The sequence below is a fragment of the Theobroma umbraticum genome, unplaced genomic scaffold (assembly GCF_002168275.2).
Source record: "Theobroma umbraticum cultivar Fairchild unplaced genomic scaffold, ASM216827v3 scaffold_51.0, whole genome shotgun sequence".
NCBI classification, from domain to species: domain Eukaryota; kingdom Viridiplantae; phylum Streptophyta; class Magnoliopsida; order Malvales; family Malvaceae; genus Theobroma; species Theobroma umbraticum.
Genome location: NW_018397260.1, coordinates 8,747,746 through 8,762,299, shown reverse-complemented (window position 1 = coordinate 8,762,299; position 14,554 = coordinate 8,747,746). Strand labels below are relative to the sequence as shown.

Sequence of the window (14,554 nt, the reverse complement as noted above, 5' to 3'; positions counted from 1 at the left end):
GCTATCTATCTCTCTATATGTATATTTATATGGTAATCATTTTTACATAGATTTGCTCAGGAAAATCCAAAGCTAGCACCATTTATTTATCTGTGTCGGTTGAATAAGTACAAAACCTGATTGGGGAGGGAATGCTTGGTGGGTTTGAGAGTGTTATGCCAATCATTTTTAATATCATGGGGCACAATTTTTAGTTGAAATTTTTATTTCTCTATTAGTATATCATTCTTGACCATGACCAAAATTTGACTGTGTTTCAATCAACAAACCAAAATGGATAGACTTTAATTAATTAAGAAAGAGTTTGGCAGTGTACTTGCGTGGGAAAAATTTCTCTCAAAGGTGAGCCAAAATCATATGGAAAACTGCTGCATTTTTTTGGTACATGAAATGGCCCACTGACGAACTGGAAATGGGGGATTTTTCCTGCATAACCAGTATATTTTGTTAATCAGTTCTGCTAGCAGCCAGCACGTGCAATGAATGTATTTTGTATGGTTTATAAACCATTTTTTATATTTATTTTTAATGTATGTATGTGACAAAAGCATGTCAATCTATGTAATAATGTGGAGAGAGAAAAATTAAATATGCCAGAAAAATGAATCTCTCAGGTATAATCTATAGGTAATGATCAAATGGTAGTTGTTGTTCCTTCTTGATGGCCATAAGCCCCCCCTTTTTTTTTTTTTAATTCCTTATAGATTTCTCCTTTTATATATTTTAATTTTGATTTAAACAAAAGAAACAAAATTTATAATGGAAGTTCAATCATTTTCAAGTTACAATCTAGTCCCACAAATTGCTATAAGCGCATGCAAGTGCACAGCTATAGCACTTACAGGAAGCATGAGTTGTGCCAAATGCTTTGATTCCGTGGCAATGGCACTGACCAATGATTAAGGCGAGGTTAGGGCATTTTCCATTCTGTCTCTTTGGCAATAATATGACTTTGCTTTTGTCACTTTGGTTTATGTTTCTCCTAGTGATGAAACTCTAATTAAACACACCGGAATTCTGGCCTCTGGTCGGTTTCTTTTACTTGTTTACACTCGAGAGCCTTCTCCCAAGGTTTATTCCAAGGCTTTTGCCCTCTTTGGAGAACATCTTTCAGATAGTAAACAGCTGATTAAACCAGAAAGATAATCTTTTAGGATAACATCATCATCATCATCATCCTCTTGTCTTGCTTTTAAGTTAATTCCCACATCTTTCCACAAATCATAAAGAGAAAAGCCCTTCTCTCTCTTTGGAAACGCAAGGCAGTGGGCGATGGAAAATGGACCTACACAACTGTCACTTTGCAGACAAAGCTATGGAATTAAGAAGCAAACAAACCCACTTTTCTTTTTGCTGTTTGAATGGTATATGCGTGTGAAGAGAAATCATCCCTCTTTTTCGATACCTGCCACCAATTATTTCTAGATTAGATTCTTTCATCTTTTTTTCTCCCCGGTTTGTAAGGTCGCTTAGCCTCGACCATAATTTTGAGTACTCCACCAAAGTCACGACCCTCCCTCCATACATAGAAGATCACTTAAGGGGATTAGGGATCCATTGGTAGCCTTTAGAAAAAGGAGAAAAGTGCATGGGAATATTATGAGAGAAGTGAGAAATCTTGCTTTTCTTCTATTTACAGCTCAAACCCCAATTGTTTTCATTATCATTACTATAAAATCTATATTATAAAAGCATCATGCATATGTTACTATGCTTTCTTTAGGCAGCAGCTTGCCTTAAATAATAGTATTGAAGAATATCAATTACTAAATCTGCCATTATATATTTTAACACTATATGTAGTAAATTAATATGCTGGTGGAAAGAGGGAGAATTAGGGCTAGCTAGGTGAAAACTTTCTAATTATTTTGTACTCAGAAACACCTGAAAAATTACTATTTTTCCAATGGAATGAGCTGGAGGATTGAAGCCAGCTCATTTGTTTTCTTCTTCATTTTTCCCCTATTTCCATTTAAAGGAGGTCACTCTTATTTTTAGCAAGCATTTGCAGTACAAGAATGATGTGATAGCCAAAAGGGCTCGTATTTTCCTAGTGTTAGAATTCCCAATCCACATCACGGACTCGTAAAAAAAAAAAAAGAAAATACAAACAGAAAACAGAAGGTGCAGTACACATATACAATCATGTCAAATCCAACCATATGATTTTGTTGCTTGTCTTAAAATGGTTATATATATATCTCTTGGTAAATGCAGTTAGATACCATGGAGTATAACTGCAGGATTGCAACAGTGTATCTGTACATATGGACAAAATTCACTACTGGAGCTGATAGCAATGTCCATATGCAAGAGAGTTAGATAGCACAAGCAAACCTAACCATGGAATTGGCAAAGCTTCTGGCATATCAAGCACCTTAGAGGGGCCACAATTTGATCCAAATCCACCATGGTTCCATTGTCGTACAGCATGCGCGATTTGCAACAGCGACCCCATATGTGACCATATTTAGTAAAAATTGCAGCTGGAATTGATAAGGATCGATAATGGATTGGATAAATATATACATACAGTTGGAAATGTGCTTATGTATCCTATTCAAATTTGACATGATCATTTGCTTTGAAACTCTCCTTTCTTTCACCAAAGTATAGCAGGTGAATGAATGCGTAAAGCAGAGCTTCTTTGCTGGCAAAAGAAAACTGAGATGACAAAAGCTCCTTATAAATTTCCTTCTTTTTAAAACCAACAAGAAAGGATTGAGAAGGTGCATGTACTCCAAGGGGAGTGAAAATTCATGTACATGCATTGTATCTTGACCATGGATTTGCTAGCTAGTAGGTGAAAATAGGGAAATGCCTGCTTAATTTCTTTGAATAGCTCACCACATCGAAGGCATTCAATGGCGGTCCAGTTTGAACGTATGATTGTGATCTGGTATGAACACCTAATTTCATTACCACACCATGAAATCTAATTAATGTGGCTCCGGTGTTAAAAGTGCTAGCTTGGAAAAACCATAAATGTCTAAAGACATAGCCAAGCAAGTTGAAGATGTAACCTAGCTAGTGCATTAATCACACCCTTATCATCCCTAATAAATGACTCAAACAAGCAAGCTTTGCTTGTAGAAAATTCTAATTGGGGCCAACATTTAAAGGGGTGATACTAACAATCTATGATTTTGCCTTTCTCTATGCCAAACTCATTTATAGTTGGCATTAATTGTTGCTTTCTGAAACCCTTAGAGATTCACGCATACCCCAATATTGTAATGAAAGTACCCCTTTGTTTTGGTTTTTAATGCAAAACTGTGAGAAGTAGGTACATGGCTGCAAATTGTTCATTTCTATGACATTAACGTACAGATTTGTAGCTTATTGGACATGTCCATAACATGTCTATGCCAAGAGACTAATAAAAACCCTAACTGAAAATGTGAAATCTGAATGTGGTGTGCTGCCTCCTGCATGAAAAAAATGGGTAGGCCAACAGGAATAAAATCTAACACAAAATCTTGGTCCATTATTAAGGGGGATAATAGTACAATAACCGATGATATGGTTGCCACATCATTGTCTAGAGAAGATGGGTCCCCCTCCCCCCGTCCACCCCTTGATCGTTTTCACGGTTTTTGATCCCTAGCTAGTATTCCTTAGGAACACCATGGAATCTGGCACCCACTCTAATTATTCACTTAGGTATACCCAATCGCAATTATATTTTTGCAGTGAGTTTTGCATTGTCCATTGTCCATTGTCCACTTCGTTCTTGTTAAATATGCTTTTGGCACCTTGCAATCTATGTCAGGAGTTCCATTTCTTTACTTAATTATTTTTGCCAGATTTCTAGATTTTGTGGCAAATTTTTGCACTCAAAGAAGGAAAAAAGAAGAGGGTCTAGACCCTAAGCATTGCTTTTCTCTATATATGCCTTCCATGCAACCACCGCCTGATCATCAAGGCCCTTAATTATTCACTTGGAAGCCTCTTTAATTTATTATCCTTTCTTTACAAAACGGGACCCTCTGTTTCTTTAATTTAGCAAAGGAATTTTGAAAGCATTTTAGAAATTAAGAGACCCAAAATTTATGTATTCAATGTTGATTGATGCATGACGAATATAGTGCCTTTCAATGGAAAATTTTATCAATGCTAGTGGAAAGAGATCTGTTGGTGGCTCCCCCTTTGGGAAATCTTACATGGGTTCCACCTTCAACCTAGCTGTGTATTATCGGTTGTGTTTACTAACAATATTCTTTGGGTTCATATCAAACCTCAAGTACTCCCTAATTATTGATTTGAAATGTTATGTATAGATGTCTCGGCTTTATATGGACCAGATAACATAATTTGCACATGATCGATCTAAACAATGACAAATTACATTAAATCTTTTTAAATTATTTGTTATTGGATGATAGAGGCAAACGCATCGAATGATGTAATTAATCTCTGTGATATGATTACGAGTATTTAGTCTAAAAATGGTTTTGTAGTTGGGTAATAATTAACTTTGTTCTTTAATCTGCATAACATTCCTGCAGGGCTTGTTAATCATGCATGATTAAAGACTATTCATTGTAATTAAGATGGTGATGTAACAAAAGCAAAGATTGCGGAAGATTATGTCTGTCTGTTTCTGTGTTTTTTTCTTTTGGAAAACAGCTAGAACAACCTGTAGATATGGACAGGAATTTTATGCATACTAATTAATAGTATCTTTCCAGGTCCATTTTCAGTAGACTCATTGGTCCTCAGTCCTCACAGACATATCTAGCTGATTACAGGCTTTCTTTCAACTTTAAAGCCATGAAATCATGCCTTAAGGCATCAGCGAAGAGGCCATGATTGGAGCCCAACAGGCCCATAGCTTCTCTGTACTAGAAACCGGCAGTTCCCTTCCCTTCCCTGAGTGTTTTCTTTTCCTTGGGTCTCTGTTTTAGTGTTTATGCATATATTAGATCAAATTACCTCTAGTAATAATTTTGGAAAATTCGAGTTATTTGACAAACATTTAGCATATCTTATCATTTATCTGATCAACTCAGACTAGAGAGTACAAGCAATGCCTCAAACGAACAGGTCCAGAATAAGCCTGGAACTGGATTGAGCGAGTTATTCCTAGAGCCAATGTGAATCAAAATAGCGATTGATGTACCAATTTTATCTTCATTACTATACCAGAAAAGCACCAATCAACTGAAAATTTTGAAGAGAGACATCCTTGAGGCTCTTTGATTTCCTAGCCAATGCTGCATATGGACCCCGATAGCATCCAAGTAAGAGCTGCTCCTGCCGTGGAATCCCAGCACCTTCCCTTCTGTCGTGGTTGAAGTGAAATATGTGCCAATCTCCTCACCAAATGGACCATACTTGCCTCTGCTGCTATAAAATGTTAATGACCTGACAACTTTGGCCTTCTCTTCATTGTTTATGGGGCCATAATAGCCAGATATGCAAATGAGTACCTCGTGCGGGGAATCCAATTTCACCTGCGAAATCAAGATCATGGTCAGTAATTAAAAGCCTAAGTTTAAATATGGTTATTAGTAATATGTTAAGTACCCGATGTGTGGTGGTTCCTCCATGACCTCCATGTTTTACAGACCAAACCGATTGTCCATTTCGATCATACTCGATCTGTATTGAGCAAATAGCTTCAGATTTGGTGATAAATATTTGCTTAATCCCTGAAAATACTCCATCGTCCCATGGTCTCCCTCCCTCCCCGCCCCAGGGACCAGGTCCGCACGGTGCTGGTTCTTTTACCACACCACAAGCAACCTGAGCCAATTAATCCAAATAATACATATTTCATTGTCCAGCTTTGTGGAATATAATGATGCATAGTTAGGATAAAACATAAGAATTACCTCTTCAACTGGTCCTCTCCCTGCTAGTACCAGTTTGTTAGACCATGGAGAATTGTCTATCTCAGCTATAGACCTTTCACTTTGGATGATTGCTTGGGAAATAGATGGCCTTGGAGGTGGTACTTTCCCTTCCATTACGTATACACCAACAGCATCCAGGAATAAACCCTCTCTGCCATGGAATCCAATGATCCTGCCTTCATTCATTTTGTTCGTGAAAGAGGGTCCTTGTTCATCTCCATATGGCCCATGCTTTCCTTTGTTGCTGTGGAATGAAAGTGACTTAATCACATTTGGCCCCATGTACATTAAAGGCCCGAAGGTTCCTGTGATGTGTGTCAGAATTTCTGATGGATAATCAAAGATTATCTGCGGATAATGCAACAGAAAGCTCATAAGAAACAGTAAGTGAAATTGCGTCTCGATTTGGCTAACAGATATTGACATGAATTCTATAAGAGAAGGCTAGACTCTCTCTGTGATGTGTGCATCAAATATATATATTTAATAAAAAATTAAATATTTAATTAATTTAAATTAAATTTAATTTAAGATCAAATTTAAGTATTTTTATTTATTATATTAATTTAGTTTAATTTATATTTAAATATTTATTGTAAGTTAATAATGTGAATTTTATATTATGTTTATTTTTATGTTTTTTTAAAAGTAACATTGAAAATAATTTTAATTGGTGAAAAAAGGTGAATAATGAATTGATGCTCTGTTTGCATATATTTTAGTTTTTCAAAAATATCTTTCATTACAAAAGTCCAAATGATATGATTTTTAATCTATTAGAAAGTTAAGAGACAAAGTTACAATTTTGATATTTACCACTTTACCCAATTCTAGTAGGAAGGTAATCAAAATTTTTATCAAGTAAAAGTACTACACCAAAAGAATAAAATTGAACAGAACTTTTGAGAGACGCGGCTCTTTGAAAAATAAGAACCGCACACTCATCGTATTTTTTAAAAATAACAAATTTACAAGATTTTGGAAGTTAAAGGTTTTTAGAGGTTATGTAAAAGGCTTTTTCAAAGGTTCTTGAGATGAGACAGGAAGTAATTTTTTTGAGAAAAGAGCCAAAAATAAAATAAAAAAGTAAGAGAATTGGAGAGAGAATCAAGATCACAAAACTTCAATCATTAGTATTTTTTTTTTAATTTTGTGTGTTTTTTTTATTTTTTTTAACTTAGATTAATGATTAATTTTTTTTGGATGAAGTTTTTGTTACCCTGTCAGTTTTGAATCCTCCAGTGCCTCCGTGTTTGCTTCCCCATACTGCTTGCCCATCACGATCATAGCAAGCCTTTATCCACACAATTCCAATGTTGCGTGATAAAGTAATTTGCCTTATACCGGTGTAGGTTCCATCATCAAACTTGGCTCCACCATTGCCACCCCAGGGTCCATAAGATATCACACCTTCTGCTAGTTTTGAAGGCACCTTCTCAGGAGTCTGAAATGAAACCTTGAACAATGCAACAAACATGAAGAAATTAATATCGCGCATATAGAAGGGAAAACAAGGAGTAGATTTCTTTCTTACCTTGCTTCTGGTTTCTACATCACTTGAATCATCAGAGCTACTAGAAGATTCCCTTGAGAGCTGCCTTGGCAGGGGATTCCCATATGCATCCCTCTGTCTTACAGCAAGAACTATATCGTACTTCTCTCCAACACTTCCTTGTATCAATGAGTAGCCAACTTTCTCATTCCCATCCGCAACAAAACTTTGGGCATGAACGATACTCTTTGAGGGGTTCACTTTTGAGAAAGGCTTTGAATGGACTCCGACTGCATCCAAAAAGTATCCACACCTGCCATGAAATCCAACAATCTTGCCCCTGGTCATTGAAAAACTAGTTCCTTGTTCAATACCATAGGGTCCATATGCTTTCCTGTTGCTATGGAAAGTGAGCGATCGAACAAGAATCGGTCCTCGTTCATGTAGGCTACCATAGTATCCATGAACTGAAGTAAGAAACTCATCTGGGTAATCAAGTTTGACCTAAAAGAATTTAGATAACACAAGGAATATCAGTTTAAGTCAATTTTGTTGTCAACTCCAGATAAAACAACTTGCAAGAAGATCTACCATTCAATCCTTAACTTCAGAACAGAATTTAATGAAGGAAACGCTAAAATAATTATAGCATACTGCAATCAGCCTAAGCTTGAGATGATTACAGAATATCAGTTTTTGCATTGTGTCATTTTGAAACTAACCTTATCTGTCTTAGATCCTCCAACTCCCCCATGCTTCTTTGACCAAATAGAGTTCCCTTTATTATCATACTCAATCTGGATAGAGTCAATGCCCGATCCATGAGCTATCACCAGTTGCCTTACTGTGGAGTATACTCCATCATCCCAAGAAGACCCGCCTTGGCCTCCCCATGGCCCAACTGACATCGGTTTCTTATCGTCCTCAAGACTCTGGCAACATCATCAAGGAGAATTAACCAACCAGAATATCAATAAACTGAAAAACAAATTGTAAAACCGAATCAACAGTTACCATTTCTCAACCAAGGAGCAAAGTGTTGCCAAATTAAGGTGACCAGCACAGGCTTAAGAAGTTGGCTTTAGAACCGCAATGAGTAACTGAGAGATAAGATTTGAATTTATGAGCACAAAAAGGGTCAGTTGAATATTAAAATAAAGTTTTTAAACTGTGCAGAAGAAGCTTATTCCTTTTTCCACTTTGAAGGGAAACAATTTAAAGGAAAGGAATCGGATCCACCCGAAAAACAGAGTCCTGAAGAGAGCTCTTATCTTCTGCTAACAAATGTTCCACCGTTTTTGATTGTGAAATTTCTGAGAAATTGTACATTGAGAATCATGAATTTTCCCAGTAAAGGGCATTTGAAGATCAGCTATTCCCCACTGTCTACTAGCCAAAAAGTTCAACCTTTCAATAACTACCCCTTTCACGGTGAACAGAATCTTCTTAAACGCAATTCTTTTGAAGTCATTCGTGATGCATATCTTCATGTACCGAATCGATTTACCTCATCTACGCACGTCTGTATGTTTCTTTTCAATGGTTCAGCTGTGGGTTTCTGCTGCATACATGATCACGCTATTGCATCCAATTCATGGCTGATTCTTTTTCAGAAGATGGTATACTATGCTTATCCTTGGGAGCTTTCAACTTTTGCGAAGGTGATTCGATCAAATTGGAAGCAATTCTGATGGCATCTTATCATTAATTCACATAGCTGGCTCTCACCAACTCTCTTCCAGATTCCGATTCTATCAGGGGATACTTTCTTATCTCCGCAGAAAAGAAAAAAAAAAGGCAGCAAAATATTCCTGGAATGTTTTGTCTGGGATGGGGGAAAACTTTTCATGATTATATCAGCTAAAAGCAGGCATAGGAAGACCATCGGGAGAACACTTTTTGGTGTGGTGAGATGTGGTGGGATTGGGAACAAGCAAACCTTCAAGCTAAGCTCATCCTTCAAAATCATCGTCGAAATTTTAGTAAAATTACACTACGTTTTATCTGACTATTGCGAACATGCAGCATTGCAGAGATATTTAGGATTTACACATTCAGAAGGTTTGGAATTATTGTCCTATTCCAATATGTTTAGGGCCTTAATAACTCCATGCAGGCAGGTTAGCTGCAGTTCAACTGAAAACCACCACCTCATTCCTGCAACAGCAGTGGTAGAACTAGAAAGGCTGTAAATCTCAGGACTGAATTGATTGTTTAAAGTTTAAACTCCCTTCAAGGTTAACAGTTGGCAGTCAAATATATAGAACCAGAGGAAACAGCAAAATGACTAGTTAGATGTAGAAAAGCAAAACTGAAACCGTTATCTAGACATTTTTCATGTCTTCTCGGTGGTGAATCCTTAGTAGTTATCTAATTAAAATCTCAGATGTGCATCCACACAAATTAAGGTATTCTAAGGTAGCAAATTTATTAACAATTCGTACCCCGTAAAAGATCATTTTCAGGAAATTACAGTTGTAAATTTATTCTTGATCGTGGACAAGATACGTGAATGTTCATACAAAATTCAATTGAGCTGAAGTTCAAAACCGAAATGCATGTAGCACAACCTTGAACATATTTCATTGGAATTTTCAGGCTTACATTGAACTCGCAAAGATCCATCATCTTGGCAGGTACCCTTCATTGAGCTTACTCGAGAAAGGATATAATTCATTGTTAATATAAGCATTGGTAGATAACCTGATGCGCTTTATGACAGATGCTCAAAATTGGCAAGGCCTAATCCAAGGAACAATCAGAAGTTACCTGTTCAAACAATAATAAGGTGTCATTTAAACCGACACAGAAAGCATTCTCTCTGTTAATTAAAGCAGAGAAGTGCACACTGAGCAGTACTGGTAAAGATGTAAACGGTGGGCAACAGCCAGCATACAAAGATGTGCTTCAGTGTAGAAATCAAACTGGAGCAAAATATGTGGCTAGTAACTCAGTTTAAGTTCCAAGTTCCTGCAGGATTTCTGAAGCTTCTGCCAAAGTAATATTATAAATTTTAAGTAAATGTGGTCGGCTTTAAGGACTTCCAAGTAAAAGAACAAGAAGAGGATTTCAACAAAGAGATACACCAATACCATGCAAAAGAATATCTATTCTGGAAATTAATTACACAAAAGTTGCTATGTATACTGGCAACAACTGTAAATGCTTTATGTCATTACCTGCCAACAGGACTCGGATGGTGTGACGAATATCTCGTCTTTAGCTACTCTTGAGTGTAATAATTGAACTCCAGCAGCCAGCATCCCACTAAATCAGCAGCATACAGCTTCTTGGAAAAGCTGAACAAATTATATATATATAAATATATACATATATATATATATAAAGATATACAATTTTTTTATACATGGTAAGATAAAGTCAAGTAATCTAAAGAGCCATACTGAGTGCAACTTTTTTACCTGTGTGCTCTAGCACAGAGAATAAAGTTTGTTGTAGTTTCCAAGAGAGTTTTTGTGCTTTCTTAGAATATGATCTGCGCAAATAATTCCTATATCCAGCACGAGCACTCTACCAATAGTCTCCACAAGAGCATTGTCCATTCTTAAAATGGTGGAAGCACTTTCGGTCACTCAGATATATCTCACACCCAAATTTCAAGGAGATATACTTAGCAGTTACATGACAGTTACTACACATTCTAGCATTTTTAACAATCCTTATACTTCGAGGGGAATAAGGTAAGGCCATTAAGGCAAAAGCTAAAGCAAGTTTTTCACTATGGACACCACCAGTTTCCTCTTTCTCTTCTTCCTCTATGAAAAACCAACCGTGATGATCATGTATGTTCACTTCTCTAGCTATGCTTTTCACCCATGAATACAAAAGGTCTGCACATGGCTTAGACTGATCACCAGTAACAAATTTGTGCACTGTATTTCTAACTTCAATCCAGCTGTGCCCAAGAGATCTTCTTAACATGTTCTCTTTTTCAAGCTTTCTCACTTTTAAAAGGTCATCCAATTTCCCAGACAAGGCATATATCTGAAACATTACTCGGTTAATCAAAATATTTGCTGGTTCCAAGTCAAGTAACCGTTCCCCTGCAAGGACAGCCAAAGCAATATCCCTATGAATCCTAGAGGCAGTTAGCAAGGAAGTCCAAACAGAGGAGTCAGGTTCTATAGGCATATCTTCCATAAACTCCATTGCTTCTCCAAGCCGACCAGAGCGGCCATAGACATCTATCATAGCTGCATAATGTTCTACGGCTGGTATAATCTCATAGTTGCCACTGATGCTAGAGAAAATTTGCTTTCCCTCATCTACCATTCCAGCAATACCATGTGCAAGGATAATACTTAGAAAGGTACCTCTATTAGGTTTAAGTCCCAACTTTCTCATCTGATTGAAGAGATTGAGGGCAGCATCAGAACAACCATGTAAAACATAACCTCCTATTATTGAGTTCCAGGAAATTATATCTCGAGTTGACATTCCATCAAATATGATTCTAGAATATAATATATTACCTGACTTGGCATATGTGTCAATTAGAGAATTTGAAATAGAGAGTACAAACTCTAAATTCTGGCGCAAAACACAACCATGGATCTCTTTTACCTTCTTCGCAGCAACTAAATTTGCACAACCAGGCAAGATACTCAATATGGTCACTGAATTTGAACTGACAAAGCATGACTGCATTTGTCGAAAAACTCCAAATGCCTTGTCTATTTCCCCAAGTTGCACATAACCGGCAATCAGAGCATTCCAGGATGCTGTATTTCTCCTAATCTTCCCATCCTGTTCCATCCGTTGAAAAAGATCCATGGCACGATCCTCATCTCCATTTTGTATGTATCCTGAGATCATTGTATTCCATGTAATGACATTAGGTTTCAGATCTGATTCTCGCATTTTCATAAAGAGTTCATAAGCCTTCCCAAAGTACCCAGCTTGGCAATATCCTGCAACCATTGAGTTCCAAGTATAAACATCTCTCTCTTCAGTCTTAACAAAGACTTGCCTCGCAGCTTCCAGTTCCCCACACTTAGCATACATGTCAATAAGGGAGTTACCAACAAGTACGTTATCAATTATAGCCCTCTTAAGAGCGATAGAATGAATTTCCCGCCCCATATATAATACTCTCAAGGATGCACAAACAGAAACTGCACTTGTGATAGTAACACCGTTAGGCCTGATCCCAGCCAGTAGCATCTCCTTGAACAAACACAACGCCTGCCACCTCCTACCATTTTGAGCAAGCCCCGAGATCATAGAGGTCCAAGTAAACACATCAGGAATTATCCTAGAGCTCTCCATCTCCTTCATCAACCCCATTGCCACATCACATTGCCCTAACTGATTATAACTATTAATCAATATATTCCATGTAACTAAACACGGTTGAATCCCATCTTCCCGCATCCCATTAAACAATCCATAAGCTTCATCATGCTCACCCTTCTGACAATACGCCAATATCATTGAATTCCAAGTCACTATATCCCTCTCATTCATGTTCTCGAAAAACCTCGTCGCTGAACTCAATTTCCCACACTTTGCGTATACAGCTAAAACCGAATTACTAACACGCGCAAAACAAACCATCCCCAATCTGATTACTAAAGAATGCAACAATCTCCCCGTCCTAACATCCCCACAGTTAGCACAGGCTTGCAAAAGTTTCGGAAACAAAATTTCGTCAGGCAAAACACCATCTTCCATCATCAAAAAGAAAAATTCCACAACTTCCTTCCACCTCAACTCTCTGGAGTACGCACCAATCATAGCAGACCACGCGTACAAGTTCCTTTCCTTCATTTTATCAAACACTTTACGTGCATCGACAAAAGACCCGCATTTTGCATACATGCTAACAACTTCGTTTCAACGAAGGGGTCACTTTCTTTAACTAAATGGATTCGGGCATGGAGTTTCGACCAAGCTCAAGAGAACCGAAATCAATGCAAGCTTGGAGTAAATTAATGAAGGTGTTGGGTCTTACCTCGGACCCACTTTGGGCAATGGAATCAAGAGCGGTTATAGCTTCAGTTAGGCGGCCGTTTCTGGACAGGTAATTTAACTGGGAATCGCTGATTTTTGGGTTGTTGGTCTTTTTGTTGTTAGAAAATGCCAGTTTCGTTGGGGTTTGAGAAAATTCAGACCAGTTTTCATGTTTTGTTGGGATTATTACAGAAGGTTTCGAAGTACAAGGAATCATCAGATTCTCCATTTCTTTAACTAATTTCTGAATAATCTCTGTCCCTCTCTCTCTTCCCCCTCTGACCTTTTTTTTTTTTTCTCTTTTAATTATTTTTCAATCTTTTGAAATGTTTTTGAAGTGACAACAGATAATGGATGGATTGAAAGATTGCAATTTGCAAGGGGGCGTGTGGAAGAGGAAGGCCATGTCCGGCTGGGGTAATCCTGCCCAAACCGGCTCCTCTATGATTGATGTCATGTTCCAATGGGACAGAGCCACGTTGGAATTCTGAGTCTGGGTGCCACATAAGCTGCCACGTCTTACTACAAAAGGTTAAATGGCGGCCCTGAAATCCCCAATGTAATGGATATCACTGGGCTTGGAAAAACCCTGGGGGCCCGACTTAGTCAGCCTATCTAAGGCCCAGTGAGATCTTAACCAAGGCCCAATTCACAACATTTTCTTCTGTTGTCGGCCTGATATGTGCTCACGTAAGCATGATATGTGTACTGGGTGTGCCCACCATGAACAAGAAAATCCACGCAATTAAAAGCCAACTCAGCAGCGTTTAAGGCAAATGACTCAGATACAACTCGAGCCTGGCTGGTGGCGAAGTAAAGAGCAACAACCTAAGCGTACCTGTGGTGAACATTATAAGCACATGACCCATTTAAAACCTGTCAAACGACTACTGAAAAGGATAAGCTTTGAAATGTTTTAAACCAAAAAAAGTCCAAAAAACCATTATTGGGTTTTAAGAGTGAGGTTGAATTGGTACATGTCAAAATAACCGATCGAAGTTGATTGATTCGATTCTTTCGATTTCAATATTAATCATTTAGAAGAAAACGATTTATTTAAATTTAATTATTAAAGCATTAAGTAAACTTTTTTAAATATATTTATATATAAATATTATTAATAATTAAAAAAATCAAAAAAAGCAAATTTTTAAAATCCAACGAACTAATTGCTCACTTTATTAAATATTAAATTTGAATACCCTATATATTTCAACGAAAGGTCCCCTCA

General features: G+C 37.3%; 2 protein-coding genes across 3 annotated transcripts; both read right to left on the bottom strand.

Moving 5' to 3' along the window:
• Positions 1–4,963: 4,963 nt before the first annotated feature.
• On the bottom strand, positions 4,964–9,699 carry LOC110416249 (Mannose-binding lectin superfamily protein). The gene is made up of 7 exons (XM_021428178.2): positions 8,365–9,699; positions 8,073–8,282; positions 7,393–7,854; positions 7,078–7,314; positions 5,838–6,206; positions 5,530–5,748; positions 4,964–5,456 (listed from the first exon to the last, which is right to left on the bottom strand). The coding sequence occupies exons 1-7, from the start codon at positions 8,365–8,367 to the stop codon at positions 5,160–5,162; spliced, it is 1,797 nt and encodes a 598-aa protein (XP_021283853.1). The 5' UTR covers positions 8,368–9,699; the 3' UTR covers positions 4,964–5,159.
• A 109-nt stretch (positions 9,700–9,808) lies between these two features.
• LOC110416248 (Pentatricopeptide repeat (PPR-like) superfamily protein) lies at positions 9,809–13,404 on the bottom strand. 2 transcript variants are annotated; one of them, XM_089783584.1, is made up of 4 exons: positions 10,773–13,208; positions 10,530–10,649; positions 10,210–10,340; positions 9,809–10,119 (listed from the first exon to the last, which is right to left on the bottom strand). In XM_089783584.1, exon 1 carries the CDS (start codon positions 13,189–13,191, stop codon positions 10,882–10,884), a length of 2,310 nt encoding a protein of 769 aa, XP_089639710.1. In that variant the 5' UTR covers positions 13,192–13,208; the 3' UTR covers positions 9,809–10,119; positions 10,210–10,340; positions 10,530–10,649; positions 10,773–10,881. The 2 variants fall into 2 exon arrangements, with proteins under 2 accessions (XP_089639710.1, XP_021283850.2); XM_021428175.2 differs by lacking the exon at positions 10,210–10,340 and having other exon boundaries at positions 10,773–13,404.
• Between the last annotated feature and the right edge of the window lie 1,150 nt (positions 13,405–14,554).

Bases quoted from the DNA above. Each gene is read 5' to 3' on its own strand.
- LOC110416249 (XM_021428178.2), bottom strand. The intron at 7,855-8,072 runs GTTAGTTTCAAA...AAATTCTTTTAG, and splicing joins GAGGATCTAAGACAGATAAG to GTCAAACTTGATTACCCAGA. The intron at 7,315-7,392 runs GTAAGAAAGAAA...GCATTGTTCAAG, and splicing joins ATGTAGAAACCAGAAGCAAG to GTTTCATTTCAGACTCCTGA.
- LOC110416248 (XM_021428175.2), bottom strand. From the start codon at position 13,191: ATGTATGCAAAATGCGGGTCTTTTGTCGATGCACGTAAAGTGTTTGAT.